General features: G+C 38.1%; 1 protein-coding gene across 1 annotated transcript; it reads right to left on the reverse strand.

Moving 5' to 3' along the window:
• Positions 1–228: 228 nt before the first annotated feature.
• On the reverse strand, positions 229–18,810 carry LOC132113831 (cadherin-related family member 2-like). The gene is made up of 30 exons (XM_059521849.1): positions 18,710–18,810; positions 18,399–18,464; positions 18,168–18,307; positions 17,946–17,999; positions 17,775–17,864; positions 12,404–12,493; positions 12,197–12,319; positions 11,850–11,996; positions 11,514–11,589; positions 11,181–11,299; positions 10,782–11,006; positions 10,489–10,644; positions 9,649–9,807; positions 9,499–9,560; positions 9,128–9,371; positions 8,642–8,881; positions 8,372–8,444; positions 7,656–8,240; positions 7,172–7,243; positions 6,983–7,032; positions 6,663–6,820; positions 6,332–6,428; positions 6,158–6,246; positions 5,934–6,002; positions 5,404–5,551; positions 5,175–5,296; positions 4,594–4,707; positions 4,403–4,486; positions 3,028–3,091; positions 229–443 (listed from the first exon to the last, which is right to left on the reverse strand). The coding sequence occupies exons 1-30, from the start codon at positions 18,750–18,752 to the stop codon at positions 291–293; spliced, it is 3,912 nt and encodes a 1,303-aa protein (XP_059377832.1). The 5' UTR covers positions 18,753–18,810; the 3' UTR covers positions 229–290.
• Between the last annotated feature and the right edge of the window lie 2,201 nt (positions 18,811–21,011).

A 21,011-nucleotide genomic window follows, 5' to 3' on the forward strand; every position in this document is an offset into this window, starting at 1 on the left:
AGAGAGTTCAATTTTTCTGCATAACAAAACATTGTAAATCAAGGAATAGGAATTACATATTGGGGATTACAAATAAAATTGACTACAAATACTGTTTGAATTACTGCTTGTTTTTAGTGCACTTATAATTTTTCTTACATTTAAAAGTGCATTGATGATAACAGATAACATTAAAGGCCTTGTTTAGATTTAGACTTTGTCCAAATTGAACTTAGACTTTTCTGCTTTTTTGGCCTGGACCACATAAAAATAAAAAAAATGGCAAATAGGTGGAGGTCAGAGGCTGAATGTTAGAGATCAGTTGTGTCTATGGAAGGGTTTGCAAAAGTGAGACTGGGGCTGTCTGCACCTCTCCTCTTTTCTCGCTGTGCCAGAGCGGCACCCAGAGGCTCAATGTATGGAGATTCACTCCTTTCATCCTCCTCCTCTTCCTCCTGAATTACCTACCGCACAACAGAAAAAGTAAGTACTCAAAACATAACCAGCTAAAGAAATTTAAGAAGCACTTGTGTCCTCAGCATTTATAGAAAAGTGTGTCTTTTTGCCCTATAAGTGGCACTGGAAATACAGACGCTGGTCATATAGTTAGAATATCATCAAAAAGTTGATTTATTTCACTAATTCCTTTCAAAAAGTGTTGTATACTTGTATATTGTATTCATTCATTACACACAGACTGATATTTATTTTTTCCAACAATATCTTTATTTATTTTCAAACAAACGGACATTTACATATAACCATTAGGACTCAAACCTCTTGTCCCAAACCCCACAGAACCCTGTCCATCAAACTGACCAAGACAACACAAATAAATAAATAAATATAAGTAACTAAAGACAAAGAAAATTGAAATACACAATAAAGTAATAAACAAACGCTACATAAGTAAATAAAAATGTAGAAATTACAAAATCTACCGTGCACAACCGCTCTCACCAGTGTGCACTACACATGAATCAGAAATTAAAAATCAGACAGTACACCTTTTCCTAAAGTGAACTGCATTAGGCCACTTATGGGTCGTCCCCAGATATCTCCTACAAACAAGACAGGTCTTTATTAACAAGGAAATTATTAAAGGGGCCCCAGATATTATCAAAAATTGGTTGCTTTCCCCTGATTGTGATCTTTTCTAAGGGCCAGACTGATACATTTAAAATTTTATTTCTTTAAATTTTGTATTTTTATGATTATAACTGACAACTAAGGAAAATCCCAAATTCAGTATCTCAGAAAAATTTGAATATCACTAAAGACCAGTACAAAGAAAGGATTTTTAGAAATCTTGAAAATCTTGAAAAGTATGAACATGAAAAGTATGAGCATGTCCAGACTCAATACTTAGTTGGGGCTCCTTTTGCCTGAATTACTGCAGCAATGCGGCGTGGCATGGAGTCGATCAGTCTGAGGCACTGCTCAGGTGTTATGTTAGCCCAGGTTGCTCTGATAGTGGCCTTCAGCTCTTCTGCATTCTTGGGTCTGGCATATCACATCTTCCTCTTCACAATACCCCATAGATTTTCTATGGGGTTAAAGTCAGGCGAGTTTGCTGGCCAATTAAGAACAGGGATACCATGGTCCTTAAACCAGGTACTGGTAGCTTTGGCACTGTGTGCAGGTGCCAAGTCCTGTTGGAAAATGAAATCTGCAACTCCATGAAGTTGGTCGTGGCCTAGTGGTTAGAGAGTTTGACTCCTAACCCTAGGGTTGTGGGTTCAAGTCTCGGGCCGGCAATCCCACAACTGAGGTGCCCTTGAGCTGAGCAAGGCACTGAACCCCCAACTGCTCCCCGGGTGACGCAGCATAAATGGCTGCCCACTGCTCTGGGTGTGTGTTCACGGTGTGTGTGTGCACTTGGATGGGTTAAATGCAGAGCACAAATTCTGAGTATGGGCCACCATACTTGGCTGTATGTCACATCGCTTTTGTGCAGTTGCCAAGTCCTGTTGGAAAATGAAATCTGCATCTCCATAAAGTTGCTGTCTGTTGTTCAAGAGTGGAAGCACTGACTCCAGCTGCAGTCCACTCTTTGTGAATCTCCCCCACATTTTTGAATGGGTTTTGTTTCACAATCCTCTCCAGGGTGCGGTTATCAATATTGCTCGTACACTTTTTTCTACCACATCTTTTCCTTCCCTTCACCTCTCCATTAATGTGCTTGGACACAGAGCTCTGTGAACAGCCAGCCACTTTTGCAATGACCTTTTGTGTCTTGCCCTCCTTGTGCAAAGTGTCAGTGGTCGTCTTATGGACAACTGTCAAGTCAGCAGTCTTCCCCATGATTGTGTAGCCTACAGAACTAGACTGAGAGACCATTTAAAGGCCTTTGCAGGTGTTTTGAGTTAATTAGCTGATTATAGTGTGGCACCAGGTGTCTTCAATATTGAACCTTTTCACAATATTCTAATTTTCTGAGATACTGAATTTGAGATTTTCCTTAGATGTCAGTTATAATCATCAAAATTAAAAGAAATAAACATTTGAAATATATCAGTCTGTGTGTAATGAATGAATATAATATAAAAGTTTCACTTTTTGAATGGAACTAGTTAAATAAATAAACTTTTTGATGATATTCTAATTATATGACCAGCACCTGTATGCTTGAAATCCTGTGGACTTCAAAAGTCTGGCAGCACATTGAAAATCTGTGATTCAAAGAAAATTGTGAACTTTTAGGGTTCTGAATTTGTGTTAAAGTAAAATGGAATAAGAAATATTTGTGCTCTGTCACTCCTTAAATAAGAAGATCAGAGACAATGTCTCAAATCCTGCTGGAGAACTTGATTATCAGGTTTTACACAAACTTATGGAGGTCATGTAGCCTGTGTGCTGCTGTAATTAAAGCAAAAAGGTGACACGAAAAATAGTAAGAAATTCTCCAATTCATGGTTTTTTTTATTGAATTTATTTATTTATTTTTATTCATTGTTTCAATTATTGTTGACTTATGTTGACTTTCACTAGTGGTCTCAGACTTTTTCTCCCCACTGTATATTATCTTTATTTTAATAATACATTTACCATCATTGGCATAGTGTCTTTCTCTGCCATGGTCATATCAATGTTGTAGTCCAAGGAATTAAGGCTAAAACAGAACAGACACACAACATACACATAATCAGAATCTCACAAAGCAACTCTTCTGTATGAAGACACAAAGGACATTACGGAAAAAAAAAAGTTACCAGTAGAGACATTTTGGACCAGTAACGTAGCTTGAAATAAAACCAAACACATGCTTCAATTAGCATGTAGTATAGCTTAGTGTGATTCTGAGAAACATGGGATCACCAACATCACAACATTTAACTAAAACTACTGCTAGTGAAACTTATAATCTACCATTACCCACAGATCAGTGCAAACAGCTGCTATCTGTCAGTTTAAGGAGAACCACAGTATTGTTCCTGGAAAATTGGCATATTGTAACTTAAAAGGATTTTGTAGATGCCATTTTAGTTCACTGGTTTCCCTTGACAAGATAAACATGTTTGCAAATACTTCCATTGTAGGTCAGTGGTTTCCATCTTTTACACTGAAGTCTGAGAGACCAGACAATTGCAATGCATTATGTAACTAATAGGGCTGTTGATTTAATATTTAATAGTAACTAATAAAAATTTAGTATGATTAATAATAATAATAATAATAAAAATAATAATAAAGTTATAAGTAAAGTGTCACATGCACCTTGATCTATACACTACAAATCAAAAATTTAGATTTTCTGAAGCCACTTTTTTTTTAAGAAATTATTATTTTTATTCAGCAAGAATAAATTTAATTGTGACAGTATAATAATATATTAAAAACAAATTAAAAAGTGACAGTAAAAACATTATAATGCTACAAAAGAGTTTCGTTTAAAATAAAAGCTGTTATTTTGAACTTTATATTTCTTTCTATCAAATCAAATCTTTAAAAGGGGATCACAGTCCATAAAAATATATTAATCAGCACAAATGTTTTCAACCCTAATGATAAGAAATGTTTCTTGAGCACCAAATCATCATGTAGGAATGATTTCTGAAAGAATTTTCAGCAGCAATTAGTTTTAAGTTTTGCTGTCACATTAATAAATTACATTATAAAATAGAAAAAAAGTTATATTAAATTTCACAATATTACTGTTTTTACAAATAAGCATAAAATACTTATTTCAAACTCTTGAGTAAATGGGTTCCAAATGGTAGAGTATGCCGTTTAAATAAAATAACAGCCCTAGTAATTAAATAAATGAGGTAATTTAGCACAATTTGAAAATAGAATGAGAGTGACTATATAAAATAAGTCATACTTATTGGTGAGTCTATAAAATCTTGATCAATGGACTGAGAATTACAACAGTGTGAACGTCTTTTCTTAATATTTTGTTTTCCGATAGTGTTTATGGTACCTCTCTCTGTCTGTGCTGGAGCCATCTTCGTCAAAGCCTAGGTCTGTGGCTGTGTCAATTTTCATATTCAGCACTGGGTTTGCTCTGTGGAATACATATCAAACAATCTCACACAACAGCCTGCTGCTGAATCCCTGTTCAAGATTATATAACGGGCCAGCATTTTAGGCAACCCGTGATGTCTGTCTTACCCTTCTTTGGTGTATTTGTTGGTTCCAGGAACAACAGGGCCAGTCTTCTGATTCTCGATGACCACTGTGGCTGCTGAATTCATGGCTTTGGCTGCCTTCAGTTTCCTCTTGTAGCTAAAGGGCAGAAAGAGACCAGCAGTGTTAACTTGTAAATCCGACACGGTCACAGACAGGATAAAGAAACTTGTGCATATGTGTGTGGGTGCGCAACAAGAAGAGCTATTTTAAATCTGTTGAATCTGGTTAGCAGATTTGTAATGTGTGTGACCCAGACTTAGAGGTTAGAGGGTCTTCCCTAATGCCATTGTATGGCTCAAGCCTGATGTTGGGAACAGGTCTGACATTTGGGTTGATGCAAGTTCACAGTATAGTATATACAGCCTATATGACATACAGTGCCTTTCCATCCAACTTCATAGGCAGGTTTGCTAATTTTAACCTTTTAAATATTACAAATGATTTAAAAGTAGAATGTTTTAATACATAGACTGATTAGCTGCACCAAGAGTATCATTTAAACCAAACAGTAAGTATTTCTTTAACATTATTGAAACTTAAATGGCTAATTCAGTAGGTCTTACTTTGTTCTGATGCACACGAGTGAGGTGGTTGTTACAACAAGAACAATCGCCAGTGCAGCCATCAAACCAATCATGATGAATACCTCTGTCTTAACATCTGTAAACTCTGTAACAGTTGTCGACTGTTAAGGAAATGAAAAACATGTTGATAAAAACTTCAGCCTTCATGATTAACTTTTGGAGTATTCAGAGGGGAATTGTTTTTGTTGTTGCTGCTGTTGTTACTTACAATGCCAGTAAATCCAAGCTGAGTTAGTTGGTATCCATGTTCCTTATAGACCTCCTCTGAATTCAGAACTGAAGTCACTGCATCATAATCAAGAGCTGTGCCATTTGGGAACACAAAATAAGCCTCCAAAATGGTCATCTCTTCAGCTCTGCAAAGGACATAATAAATACTCTTTATTATGTCTCTTGCCAAAATTAAATTCTAAATTTTCAGTAATTATGCCATATAAAGGAAATGTTTGCTTAACAGAAGCACTGACAAGACAGAAAATCTACAGGGAATTTTGAGTCACTTTGTGAGAGAAAATACAAACTGACTTGGATTTAGTCTGTGATGTACATGCCACCTGCTGGATTATACATATCATAACAGGAATAAAAATGAAAAAATCCAGATATTCCAGACTTACATGTTGCATGTTACAGTTTTGTGAGATTCAATCTAGTTTACTGTATATATATATATATATATATATATATATATATATATATATATATATATATGTGGGGATGTGGGAAGTTGGATCTTACCGCTGAGTAACCGTCTCACTAAACACATTGAAGAATTCAACCGTTGCTTTTGTAGCACTTATCAGAATCCTGTAAAAAACATCAAACACATGTATTCCCTTTGACCTGAATTTGAAAAAAGCATGAAATAAATAATAATCATGAATCACATTCCAAATGTCCTTTAAAAGAACACTTCTTCACACATCAATAGATTCAAATCAACCTTAAAGTGCATCTCTTACGCTCTGATCTGAGGCAAATTCTCATTGACTTCAGACACAGATGTACTAAATCTGAGACTGACTCTGTAGGAGCTGTCAACTGTGAGTAGCTGCAAAACAATGCAATTAGAAAATGACTACAATAAACAAGACGGAATTAATTAATAATAAATTGTAGGGGTGAAAATACCCTACTTCGACCACAGAGGTGGAACTGAGACCATCAGGGTTGGATGCCTTCACCTGCACCATGAACTTCCCTCTTTTATTATTTTCCATTGCCTTCCGGGACCTGGACAATGGACATTATGAAGAGACATTTGCTGGTTTACTTCCAGTTTAGTTCCTTTTGTGTGTAAACAGCCACATCATCATTTTGACTGATGTGCATTGAATAGTTTCTATTTCCCGATTCTGTTTTATCTTATTAACACAGCATTTCAGCCTTCAGCATGGACAAATTATTGAATGTTGGAAACTTGCCGAATCGTAATTTACAAAAAGGTTAGAAACTTTAATTTCTCACCGTATATGTGCAGTGAACCTTTCCTCAGCATCTTCCTGACTGGCAGAGTCGGCATAGAGAAACAAACTCTCTGTGGAATTCCCTTCACTGCTAACAAAGTCCACCTTGGTAACTTCAAATTTGGTTTTCCTGTTCTCTCCTGTGTCTCTGTCTATGGCCTTAAAGGTGTAAGAGGGAAAAAGAATCCGGGGAAAATACTTTATGGAGACATTATATTGTAACATAAAAACTGACATAACAGTGCATAAGTGTTTATTACAGCACAAAAAGTGACATTTAAAGAGACCTCAAATTGTCAATAAGTGAAATATCACACTTACATAAACTCTGCCAACAGATGTGCCCACTTCAACTTTCTCAATGACTACAACTAGAGAAACAGAAATATGTAAATATATATATATATATATATAAATAAAAAATAAAATAAATAATAATAATTCAAAATTATATTCATTTGCTTATATGACAATCATTTATTTATTTATTTTAATATAATTATTGTTTACCATAGAAGTCCTGCAAGACGACAAACTCTGGGGCGTTGTCATTGATATCCACAATATTAATAGTGACAACTCCTATAAGCAAGTGAACAATATTTTATGAATATGAATTTTTTCTCAATGTGATACATTCAACTTAAAGGAACTATGCACCTAAAAATAACAATTCATCCTCACATTGTGCAAGTCCTGTATTTTTCTTCAGATTTAAATGTTCAAGTTTGAATTCACTTAAACCTAATGGGTGTCACGTAAACAGTTGTGTTTGACTATATGTTACCAGAAATGGAAAATAAATAGTAGAAAAAACAAAAAACAAAGTAATTGGAAAGGACAAAATTAATTTTAAAAAGGATAAATGAAAAACACCTGTTTTTCTCTATTCCCGAAATAAAGTTATATGAATTGGAACATTTTTGGTATGAGCTATTCCTTTAAGAACATACTAGCACTTTTTTAATGGACAATATGATGCAACAGAACGTACCTTCAGTACTGTCTCTCCTCTTCTCAGTTAAAACATCCACCACCTTGGCATGCATGAACATTTTATCACATTTCTCATAGTCAATATCATAGACAGTATTAGTTATCACATCACCGTTGCGCTCAACTTTGAACCACTCTTCGGGACATGGACCTCTAACGCCATTGCATTGGCATTCAGTAGACTCAAGCTCATATTCTAGAAGGTGTTCAGTGTCCACATCTTTGCCTTCGATGGTGCCCAGAGGCATTGACAAGGTACAGTTCTCTTTTACACTCAGGGTCATGTCGGATGGGAATTCAGGTGGAGTGTCGTTCATATCAACCACAATTACTTTTACTGTCGTCTTAACCTTTTGCTGACCCAAGTCCAAGGCCTCCACTGTTAGATCGTACGTCTTGCGGTCACTTTCATAGTCTAGCTCAACAGCGGGATCCACCGTGATGTTGCCCCTGTAACCTTCACTGATGGCCTCACTAAATAATATGAAACTTCCAAAACTACCATCAGTAATACTGAAGAAGATACGATTATTAAAGTCTGATTGGTCGCCATCGTGAGCCCGCACAGAGCCAACAAATATGCCTATAGACAAAAAGTTGTTAGTTTTACAAAATGTTCACATAAGTTACTTCTTGAAAATAATTATGCAGTCCTGGAAATTTGCTAAACAATTACTTAAAGTCGTAATGAATTTTTTTTTTTAAGATACTTGCCTCCTTCACTTTCCTTTACTTTAAATTCATAGGGAGCAGGATCAAGGTACTGTGGAGAATTGTCATTTTCATCCTAGGAAAAAAATAGAAAGAAAAAAAGTAAGTTACTTTAATGAATTATACTTGAACATATTTCTAAATCTATTTTTAATAAATTCATTCAAATATATGCACATTTATATGTATACATAAATTTCTGAAGACAATAAATGATCATTAAATTAATAGATCAATAATTTATCTCTAACTATATAAATGCTGCAGTCTCACCCCAATGTTAATGGTCACGTTGGCTGTGGAGGACAGGGATGGTGTGCCCATATCTGAAGCGATCACAATCAACTTAATCACGCCATCTAGGGCAGGGTCCATAGCCTCACGGTCCAATCGACCATTGTTTTGAAGCACACCAGAGGCTTGGTCTATGGTAAAGTTACTACTGAATGGGCTTTTGTCAATGCGATACTGGATCATGCTGTTTGGTTTTTTTGGGTTGTCTCCATCTGTAGCCTTTCAAAAAAAAAAAAGGTTTTCCTTTAGAGACTTAGAAACTTTTATCCAAAGCAACTCACAGTAATTTCAAGGTATGCCGTTTTTTTCTGTGTTCTCTGACAATCAAGTTCATGTCCTTGCTAGCAACATGCAACTATCTACTAGTTACATGAGTAAAAGTGCCATACAAAACATTCACCCAATCTCTCTTCATCATTTTAGATATCTATGCTTTCTCAATCACTATTACATCCATAAATGTACCTGGATTTTAAGCTCTAATTTGTGGTTCTCTTGTACATAGGCCTCATAAAGTTCTCTGTTCATCACTGGTGTCTTATCATTAATATCCAGAATGTTGATCATCAAAACAGTGGTACCAATCTGCCCGTCCGAATCTATGGCCTGCAGGGTGGGTGAGTAGGAATTGGTGCCTTCCCTGTCAAGACGCTGTCCATTTTTTACAACGATAGTTCCATTATCTGGATGAACATCAAAATACTCCCCCCTGATGAACATTTAGGAAATGAAGAAAATAACATCTTAAGTTTCCTTTTATGGCAAACTTTGCAATGAATAACTAACTGAGTAATTTTGTCCCAACTAAACGATAGCAGACTGAATATTCAACATACATGTTTTCCGGCATCAATTTGTAAGCGAGTTTGCCATTATCCAAGGCATCTTCATCTGTTGCCTGTCAAACCAGAACATTAGTGAGTGTCAAAACAATCAATCTTAGTCACCACGAAAAAGAAAAGTGCGTAAATAGAAGATGCGCTTACGGTTATGATGCCCACCACAGTTCCTTCATCACAGTGTTCATCAATAGAAAATTCATAAACATCATCCTCAAACTTAGGAAAGTTGTCATTTATGTCATTGATGTTTATGGTGACAGAGGCCATAGAGGTGAAGTCTGCACTGACATCTTCAGCAATAATCTGGGGTGATAGAACAAAGTTTGAAAAACAGCATTTTATTACAATTTTGTTTAGTGCAAAGAAATTTCAAACAGGTTTTTTGAATGCTGATCTTGTTTAACAGGAAAAAACAAATAGCCTTGACCTAAATTCATGGCATTGGTTGAGGTTAATAGAGAGTGAAGAGCATTTCAGGCAAAATATGAACAGAAATGTTCATATATATATATATATATATATATATATATATAAACCATAGAAGTGAAATTCTATGCAGTGAAACATAAGCAAGGGAAGTGACAAAAAGGGTCAAACGTGTTTACGTGCTATACTGTAAACTATTGTCTTGCAATACTGCTTGACCAGTCAAATTAAGCATCTGAAACTGTCTTTAGGTAATTGTTGTTTTATAGCTGGCTACTATCATAAACACCAACCAGTTTAAAATAATTAAAAATAAATAGTACAAAAATATTAAAATAATAAAAATTTTCCTGGTTTCTAGGTTGGTGTTTTTAACTGCAGTAAAAACCACTTTCCCCTGTGTTTGTGACTGGCATGTTCTACAATATCTGCAATCACTCTAAAAGTAGGCAAGGTCTTTTTCTTTAAGCTGGGATACAGTAATTCTGGCACTGGCCAAACTACTGGACCCCGGTTATCTCATGTGGTAAATCTCCAGAGACACCCTCATATACAAACCTGAACAGACATTACTGTCTTCTTCTCATAATCAACAGCAGATGAATCTTTTATTATCACTTGCACAGAACCTTCTCCCACCCCAGTGCTGGGACTGACAGCGAACAAATCCTTATCAGGTCCCTCAAGACGGAGATTGAACCTGCTGTTTAGCCCCTGGATCATAGATAAAATAAGCAGCAATATACAAAACAAACAAAAAAAACACATAAATAATCGAAAAATAAATAAATAAATAAAAAATAAAATAAAAATCCTCAGAAAAAAAACATGCAAATGTTGTAAATACAGACCTGGTCTGGATCTTTGACTCTTATATTCAGTTCATTTACTGACAGTCCTGCAGATGAATTCTCATCAACTTTGCCTATGAAGCTGTTTTTCTGTGTGCAGGTTTCAATGTCACCTTCACACTCATAAAATTCAGGGCCATTGTCATTCACATCTCCAATAGAAATGTGTAGTTCTCCTATTGTGCTTGCAATAACTCCATCCACATTAAGATTTGTTTCACTTCCCTGAAGTACAGGAAGAAAAAGTCAGCAAAAATTAAAAAAATCTAATCAAGTACCATTCATAAAAATCATAGATTATGATAAGTACTACAAAGCCAAATATTGCTGCCGTTAAATTTTAATCAATCTGATATCATAAAAACAGGATACAGTTAAATTTAGTAGTCAGTAACTCACCTTTATTTGTAACTTTACCACAGCATTTTTATCCAGTAATTCTTCACGGTCAAATAGAGTTTTGATAGATATTTCACCAGTCTCATCATTAATTTGGAACAAGTCTGGTGCATCAGTACCTGTGCAACAGGACAAAAAGTCATAATAGCCATAATGGCTGCCACATTAAGGTCACATTACCAGCCAAATACTACTTACTATATCTTAATCATTGGTGACAGAGAATAGAGTATAACATTTGAGAGAATGTTTACATATGACATAAAAAATATACATAAATACAAAATATTAAGTCCAAGTGCATTTTTTAAATAAAATTTCCATTTGACTGACTTTCAATACTGTAGTGGATCTGATCATTGACCCCAGTGTCTGGATCTCTGGCTCTCACAGTAAAGATTGTTGTACCCTGAGAATGTACAAAGAGATTCAAATGTGAAAGAGCATTGTGTGCGTGCGTGTGTGTGTGTGTGTGTGTGTGTGTGTGTGTGTGTGTGTGTGTGTGTGTGTGTGTGGATCAAGATGTTACCTTTTAAACAAGCTGTGCCCAAACAGAACCACAGTAGTAACATTGTTGAGTTTACAAAGTTACATTAAATGTCCTTCAAAATAAATTTGAAAAGGAAAGAAAGAAAAAAAGAAAAAAAGATGAAAGAATACACCACTCACCACATCTGAATTCTCATCAACAGCTGCAAGGTTAGGTAAATTCAGAAATTGTGGGTCAAGATTTGGCATATCCTTAACTGTAATGAATGCAATTACTGATGAAGACTGAACCACGTTTTCTTGATCATTCAGTGGCCCACCACCATCCTGATGAAACCAGTGAACACTTAGAAAATTACAGAGTAAACAGCTTGGATAAAAGTTTGTAGAGTTTTGTAAAAAAAAAAAAATATTGCAATGTTTTTATGCATCTTTTTGAAGTGTGCATCCCACACAGATATTTTCCCTCATTCAAAGAAAACCCCATCACTTATCTGAATACAATTATTTAATAAATAAATACTTACAGATGCAATGATTCGTATCTGATAGAAAGGACTTTTGTCTGTGAAGCTCAGAGGTCCTTGCAGGATAACAATTCCAGCAGTCGGAGAGATTGAACACAGGCTAGCCCCGTCATTTGGTGTCACCTAGGACAAACTTGCTGTGTTATGAATACAATTAAAGTGAGATGTGGGGGTGAAAATCCAATTTATGACTTAAAGGCAACATACATCATCAATTTTGTAGGACACAATAGAAGCTGTGCCAAAATCATTATCTGTGGCGTTTGCTCTAAACAGTGTACTGCCCACAGGTTCATTCTGTAGGAGGGAATAAAAAACATATAAATGTGAACAAACCGCTCAAACTATCCTGAAACAAATAAACAAATGCACATTGTCACTTCTTGAAGCTCTCTATGTGCTAAACACTTCAGACTGGGAGTAAAGTTAAATTGGAGCAGATTACAGAATTAACCAAGCTGATTGACACAGGATCAACACCATCACAGCTTGTGGATCTTAGCATCTCTTAAATGATTAGTTCACCCAAAAATAAACATTCTGTCATCATTTAGGCTACTCTTACTCATGTCATCCCAAATCTGTTAGTTTGACTTTCTTCTTCTTATTATTATTATATCTGCAACATTATCACTGAGTTAATCTGACTGGAGAACAGGATTTATTATGACTAAATCACGGATCAACCAGATCCAGTTCACAAAATAATTTATTAATTTACATATCACACAGATAGGCTACAGTTCTAAAGTTCAAGACACTGACTCGATGATCCTGTTACTGAGATAATTCATAAAAAATGGTCACTATAAAGATCTGACCAAAAATGTTTTCGGTTACTTGATGTAACGTCGGTTCCCTGAGATCAGGGAATGAGCATTTTGTGTAAATTTTGGGCATTTTGGAAAAAAGAAAAAAACAGAAGGGGCAGGGCTGACCCCTATATAAGTCGGCCCGTAGTACCATTAATCAGATCATTCGACTGAAGCGACTACAGCTTGTAGTGTGGCAAGTGTTGCAACCAAGGTTACGTCAAGTAACCGAAAGCGTTCCCTTTCAAACGTTCACTCTCGTTATGTGTATGGGAATGAATCCAATCACGCCTCACTATGAGCAACAATCACATGCTGCTCTGCGAGCCCAGTGTTAGGGCACTAATAAGGTCCCTAAGGGACTTGGACAGTATCTTGCTCTGCGCTTAGCTGAGGGCTTGAGAAACTACTTCCCACAAGGGAGGTTAGACAGATAGAATCTGTGCCTGCAGGGCAGGGACGTCTAAGTTGAAGAATCTGGCAAAAGTGGACAGCGATTACCAGCCAGCAGCCGCACAGATGTCACTGATAGATATGCTGCTGGACCACAACCATGAGGAGGTCATTCACCATGTGGAATGGGCTCTTATACCAATAGGGCATTCCAATCCTTCAGATGCGTAAGCCAAAGCTATAGTATAAACAATCAAGCGAGTCTCTGTAGCCAGTAGACCCTTCTGGCAGCCTCCAAAGCAAACAAACAATTGTTCAGACTGCCTGAACAGTTTAGAACATTCCACATAGTCCCTTAGAGCTATAACAGGGCAGAGCGTGTTTCGTGCCAATAGGGATATTACTTGGGCTCTAAAAGGAGTAGAGAGCACTTTATGAACATAGCTGTGTCTCGGTTTCAAAATGACCTTACAGTCATAAAGCCCAAACTTAAGACACGAAGCACTGACTGATAGCACCCACTCACTTAACCGACGCCAAAGCAAGGAGAAGGGCCGTTTTATGTGAATAAGGGCCACAAGTCAACCGAATAGAGCGGCTCAAAAGGGGGCCTTTTCAGGGCCCTCGGGACCATGGATAAGTCCCAACAAGGCACTTTCTGAGGGTAAGGAGGATTCAGTTTCCTGCCCACTGAGTGGCCGGCCTCAAGAGAATGATTTGCCATGATGGCTGCCACATAAACTTTGAGCGTGGATGCTTATCCAGCAGCTCTTACAGAAAAGTCAGCATGTAGGACACATCACATGAAAACAGGCCACCAATTGAGCCATCTCATAGACTGTTGGTGTTACTTACTCTTGCTGTGAACCTTTGGGCGGGGATGCCAAATCATGCCTTTCATCTGCGAGAGAAGGTCCCTCCTCAATGGGATGGGCCAAGGGGCCATCGTTATGAGTTGCATCAGCCACGGTAACCAAGTCTGGTTACTCCAGAGTGGAGCTAGTAAGAGGAGGGAGCATTTGGTTTCCCTGACTTGCCTGATGACTTGGGGAATCAGAGCAATAGGAGGAAACACATACAAGCGAGCCCTGGGCCAGTCATGGACCAGGGCATTTCGCTGTATCGAGAAAAATGTTGATCAATGAAAGTTGTCTTCTGTGGTGAAGAGGTCGACCTCTGCCTTCCCAAAAACCACCCAAATTAGCTGTACCATCTGAGTATGTAGTATGAACCAACCTGTATAAGGCATGAGACCTGAGGCCGGCTTGGTGATTGATATAGGACACCATTGTCATGCTGTCCGAACAGACCAGACAGACAGATAGACTCTTGATGGCCGGAAGGAAGGTCTTCAGGGCTAAAGAGACCGCCAACATTTCCAGGCAGTTGATATGCATGCATTGCTGCTGAGCTACCCAGGAGCCGAAATCCGGATTGCCCTCCAACAGTGCGCCCCACCCAGAATTGGACGCGTCTGTTGTGATCACCTACCTTCTGGAGGCCACGTTCTTCCTCACTCCTGTTTGGAACAGGTGAGTGGTCTTCCAGGGCACCATGGTTTTGATACAGTGGTGGTTCACCCTGACCGGAATCTTTTCAGACACCATGCGTGGGTTGATGACCAACCAGAGGCAGTCTAAATGACAGTCAATTCCTGTTCTGATCTGGCTAGAACAAGCCAATCACTGAGGTAGGTCAATATGCAAATCTGCATGAGAGGGGAAAGAAACACGTCTATGCACTTTGTAAAAGTGTGCGGGGCCTGGGACAGTCCAAATGGAAGGAATGCATACTGATAGGCCACTCCCTCGAATGCGAATCTCAATGACAGAGGGGCTATGTGGATGTGAAAGTAAGCATCTTTCAAATCCATGGTCAAAAACCAATCCTCGGGGCAAATATGCACAAGAATCTCCTCAACCATCATCATCTTGACTGACCGGTGCATAAGCGAGCTGTTAAGCCTCTTAAGCGGGGCGATCTGCAAGTGAACTGCAGCAAAAAGCCTCATCAAATTGTTTCTAAAAATTGATACTCCCATGAATGGCTACTCAGGCCATATAATGGGAGGCGAGAGACTTTATTTTCTCGAAGGAGAGCTCGCCTTGAAAAAGTGGGGAGTCTGAGTTCATGTAAGTGTTTGTGCTTTTGAGAGGATAAGGAATTTTGCTCTTTAAAGTATGTGGGTCCATTATCACAGCAGTAAAATATTTGAGTATGCGCTGCACCTGCAGGATGTGACCCGCTGAAAACGAGATTCCGCCTTCAGAGGAGTTTGAAGAGGTGAGGTGTGAAAGCGAGCAGTTTTTTGCCGGGCATTCCGGTTGAGGTAAGAACGGAACCCCTCCTTTTCCTCTCTAGCACCTCAGGACAACTTCGGCAGCTGGTGCTTCAGAAAGGGAAAACGTTTCGAAGGCCAGGGGTGCTGTTTCAGCCCAGGTTCCGTCTTCCGCTGAGGCTGATGCTGCACTAGCTTTGCAGGCTGAGCAGTGGGGCTCTTCTGGTGGCAGCTGTGGGGCCAGCGCGCTTAGGGAGGAAGTGACACAGTGCCTGCGAAGGCACCAAAAACTGTTCAGTGAACCCATTTACAGCAGAGCCGAATAACCCTTTCAGCGAGACTGGTGAGTCGAAGAATACCATTTTCTCGCCATCCCTGATCTCTGTCTGCGTTAGTCAATGGTGGCACTCCAGCACCACCACCACTATGCGCAGCTCCATTAAGGCCTCCTTGTGGTCTTGGCCAGACTGGTCCATGCCACAGAGAAGTTTGGCTTGAAACACTTAAAGGATCAACATCGTATGCAGCGCCGAGCCAGCCTGTCCAGCTGCAGCATATGCCCTGTTGGCGATGGTCGAGGTGGTCTTGCAGGGCTTAGATGGATGCGCTACATGGCCCTTTAAGCCGAGAGCAGATGGTTGGCACAGATGTGTGGCGATTGCTTCCTCCAGACCGTGGAGTCTGGCATACCCTTTTTTTTCGACAGCGTTGTCAACGATAGTGAGAGTTGCTGCAGTCGAGGGGTTTACTCGCAGCTGAAGAGGGGCACAGGTCCTCACTTGTGAAGCACACCAGCGTGTGAGGACGTGTGGATGGCAGGAAGGGTGGGGCACGTGGGTGCTGAGCCGACGTGACACCGCTCAAGCCCGCTAAGAGAGATCCGCTGCCCCACTGTTTCTTCCTCTTAGGAGAGGAGAAGGATGAGGGCCTGGCGGGGGGACCACCTTTATAAAACAAGGTTACCCGCAAGCGTAGTCGAGAGAGGCTCATGCTCTCACACTCGCTGTGTCTATCTTCATCGTGCAAGAGCTCCTTGCACGATCCACACTTGCGGCACGACATTTAAAACAACACGCACTGAAATTTGCTCTAGAAATTTGCTCTTATGCTCTTGATGCTGGATGCCTGCAGAGATTGCATTGTGTCACTGCCTCGGCTTCTTCTACGGCAGTGAGCAGAGCTGGAGCTTCTTCAATGGCTTCTTCATGCAGTTAAGTCAGTGAAGAGATGATCCTCGTCACTGAAGGAGAATTGATCTGATGAATGGTGCTACGGGCCAACTTATATGGAAGTCAGTCCTGCCCCTGTCGAAGCGCTTTTGGTTTGTGCAGCTACATAAACGTGAACAAATCAGGCTTCAGCAGAATGCAAAAAATAGTTTTTCCCATACACATAACGAGACTGAACGTTCAAAAGGGAACTGGAGAGCTAGGGATGATGCTTCAGTGAATAACACATTTTACTTAGGCCTATATTGAAATACAGTACTCAAGTCATAATGGCTGCTTTTATGAAGCTACTTAATTAATCTTTTTATTTTCCCCTGGAATTTGGCAGCTCCAGTAGCTTTGCCATCTTCTTTTACTTCTCAGTGAAAATTACCTCACTCACGCCTGTGTTTTATGACTTAATTTTTTGGGCCCTCGTCTTGGTCTCGCTGCTTTTTTGGTGTCTTGCTGTTTTTGTGTATGCGTGTCGCATGTGCACCTTTTACAGCCAGTAGAAGGCACTATTGTCAATCAGAAGGTTATTAGGTAATAATAAAACTGTTCGGTGAAATTGATAACATATGTCTAACTTCTGTGCAAATAACTGTGCAGAGTTTACAATGTGACCTTGTAAAGTTAGCCTATAGTTTTGGAGAATTCAATAACAATTCAATAACATAGCCGTTTCGTCATTCATAACATTTTTACTTATTTAAAACATTCTGAACCCTAGCTACGGCCCTTTTCTGAAAGATAGGAGATGAGTACATGACACAATTGTCGGGTTTAGGTGAATTATTCCTTCAAAGTAACAACTGTAAGGTGTTGAGCAACTGAAGCATCCATATTCACATCCATAATACACTCAGGATAGCAGGCTCACTCACCTCTGGAACCTCTTCATTGTAGGGCAGCTTTTGGAATACTGGTGCATTATCATTAGCATCTAAAACAGCAACATAAACTGATTTTAGCACCTAAAAGGGCAAAAAGACATGTTAGGACTCAGGAAATTTCATTTTCTGAACATTACAATACTTCCAGTAGGTCCAACTTACATCTGCATAAACACCATCATTCACCACAACCTCTATGAGTAAGAGGTCTTTTGTCTGAAAAAAGAAAACAAATAAAAATACACAAAGTTAACCAGCTGTCTTTTAAGATTAATTTTTATTAAAATTGTTGTGGAAATTATTTAAAATTCATAATTCCCAGCTGTTGTCCTTTCACCTCAATTCAGGAATTGAGAGCAGACTTTTAAAGTCCTAACAAAATACCTCTCTGTCCAGCATACTCTTGATTCTGACTTCACCAGTGTCTTTGTCGACGTTAAAATGACTAGAGTCTGTTCCAGCGATACCATATGTTAGAGGGTCACCATCTGGATCAAATGCTTCGATTTTAAACGCAAGATTACCTGCCGGGAAAATACATAATTAGGAAAATGTTACATGCATACAAAATGCAAAATGGGATTGAGCATATAGTAGAGACTAAAATGTACAGACCTACTGGACGATCTTCTCTCACATTTACCACAGCCATGTTAATCACAGGAATAGAATTACAGTATGCTGCAGAAAACACAAACATGAACCAGCATATGAGGCATAAGTCAACAATTCTAAGAAAATAAACTTATTTAAAATAACTAAAGGTGTGATTTCTCCTTTGTAAGTGATAGTAAAACTTAATTACATTGGCTTCTGTCCACTTAATACTGTATCATTTTTGAATTTGGACTTTGAGCAAATGCAGTGTAATAAGCCACAACTTTTTGATAGATAAAACGGACACTGACTAGTTCTCAGACACTCACAAGAAGCTAAAAAAGCAAAAAGGAGAAGTAATGGTCTCCCCATCTTCTCTATTGTCTGTAAGGCTGTAATATCAAAGAAACAGAACACAGTATCAACATTAAGGTGATAGAACATTATGAAACACACACACACACACACACACACAAATCTAAAAAAGAGAGATCCATCCAATGCTGCTTTTTTTTTCAGAACTTCTTACATTTCAATCCCTGGAATGGTTAAATTTAATAAATGTGCACTGATTTTTTTTATCCAATATACCCATAGCTAAGTAAAATCTCAGCTTTCTCTCATATCTCATATCTTTTTAATATCTCAAATATTTAGATTAAACTGAGACTTTTGCTATAAAATTAGTCAAGATACCATAGTCTCCAATCAAAATTTACATACCCATCATTCACAAAAGAATAATTTCTAAAATATTTAAGCTTTATAGACTCTTGATCTGCATGCCGTCTCTGAATGTAAATAGACATTTTAAATTGAAAATGATATAAGGCTTACCGTGGCCAATCTTCTTTTAGTACTATTCCAACAAGTGGCGTTCTTCAAATGAGGGAACAATATATAATATATGAGACCTTTGGCTAGTGCATCAGTGGCTATTGCTGTCTTTCAGTTGTAAACTTTAGTCATTAACATTGCAGCGGATAAAAGGCTGCGTGCTTAATTCAGTCTTCTCACCCTGATGAGAAAGCTGCTTAGTGGCACCACAGAATCAAATCCTAAAACTGTGTTCAGAGAACGGTTTAGAAGAACAAGAAGTGTGGCTAGGCAAACAAATGTCACAGCACATTATGTCCAGAATAATCTGGCCCATTAATTCAGCAACTCCTGAGCAAACTCAAAAGACACAAGATTAATAGAGACCGGAAAAGAGCACAGAGAAATAGCATGGATAGAAGAAATTTTTATTATTCCTAATTATATATTCATTAGAATTATGGTTGAAAAATTAAAGAAAAATAAAGATAAGATTTATTTTACCTGATTAGATGAGATCATAAAAGCTATATGAAACCACAAGACAAAGGTATAGCATAACACCATTTCTAGTGAAGTGTTTAGCAGTTTTTATAGCCAGCTATAGAACCATGCATCTTTAGATCCAGTTTTTATTTTCTGGCTATTTTCTGACAGCACCCCAGTGAGCTGGACATAATGTGAGTCCAGAGATTCCAGGGATCCTCTGCCAGGCCCTTAATGAGCCCAGTTCCCTCATGGGCCTTCGTAATGAACGAGAGATGGACAAAAGATTTTTCTCCCTGGGGAGAATCTTTATGGCTACCAAACAAAAACAATGGAGGAACTATCTCCTGTGGCTGAGAGAAGAGCTTGTGTTTGCTTGTCTCTAATTGCTTGGTGTTTGCCATGCTGTGGAATGAGGGATCAAACTAAAGTCACTAGAGGCCTGAAGGTTAACTAATATTAAAATACATTTTTATTAGAAGCAACATATGCTCTATTTTGACTTTATACAATTTATAATATAACATGTATGTATATATATATGTGTGTGTGTGTATTTTTTTTAGCACAATGATGTGAAATGTGTGAGGCCCAATGATCATAACCGAGGTGTCTTTAGAGATAGGCAGGTTGTGTAATTATGCTGGGAATTGAAATAACATTTAAAGGTGTCATGCCATAACATTCACTGTAATAATAACAAGACTGTGCAACACGTTTTTGTTTGATTATTATACATATAACCACTGTCTAGTTAATATTTAATAGATGTAATATATTTTCATAACACCAAAGTGTTTTGCTAATTATTTATTGCTGTCAACAGTGGAGCCATCTCGCTAATCAAAGGTTATGAAAATTACGGGCCTGGTTTCGAATATGCACAAAATAAGCAAACAACAAACAAGCAAACAAAGAAACAGTAAGCCAGGCTCAAAAAAACTTGTTAGACTTGAGTGAACATATACATTCGAGATGGTGTTTTCATAGATTTATAAAAGAGAAAGACCCTCACACACACTCATACACAATGTAAACATAGGTTAAGTAACATTGTAAAAAAATCATTTTTTTATTAAGAAGTAATGTGAGAACTGCGTTATGGTGCATCATCTAGTATCTATAATTCCTCATCTGGCCAGTAGGGGAGACAAAGCAAAGCACAATCTAATCATAGACTGGAATTTACGTAATGTGAGCCTGATTCGTTTTTCCATAAGGGATGCAAGGAATCAAATTGATAATGACATATGCCTCCCTCATGATGCAAACAGCTTTAATAATAAAACAGAGAACAGGTGTAATGCCATCATCATCATTATGAAGTAA

This window comes from Carassius carassius, chromosome 33, assembly GCF_963082965.1.
Source record: "Carassius carassius chromosome 33, fCarCar2.1, whole genome shotgun sequence".
Classification (NCBI taxonomy): Eukaryota; Metazoa; Chordata; class Actinopteri; order Cypriniformes; family Cyprinidae; genus Carassius; species Carassius carassius.

Coding starts and splice junctions, on each gene's coding strand:
- LOC132113831 (XM_059521849.1), bottom strand. CDS start 18,752: ATGGGGAGACCATTACTTCTCCTTTTTGCTTTTTTAGCTTCTT. Junction 4,487..4,593: donor AACAAATACACCAAAGAAGG/GTAAGACAGACA, acceptor TGTATTCCACAG/AGCAAACCCAGTGCTGAATA. Junction 444..3,027: donor AAGACACTATGCCAATGATG/GTAAATGTATTA, acceptor GTTGTGCGGTAG/GTAATTCAGGAGGAAGAGGA.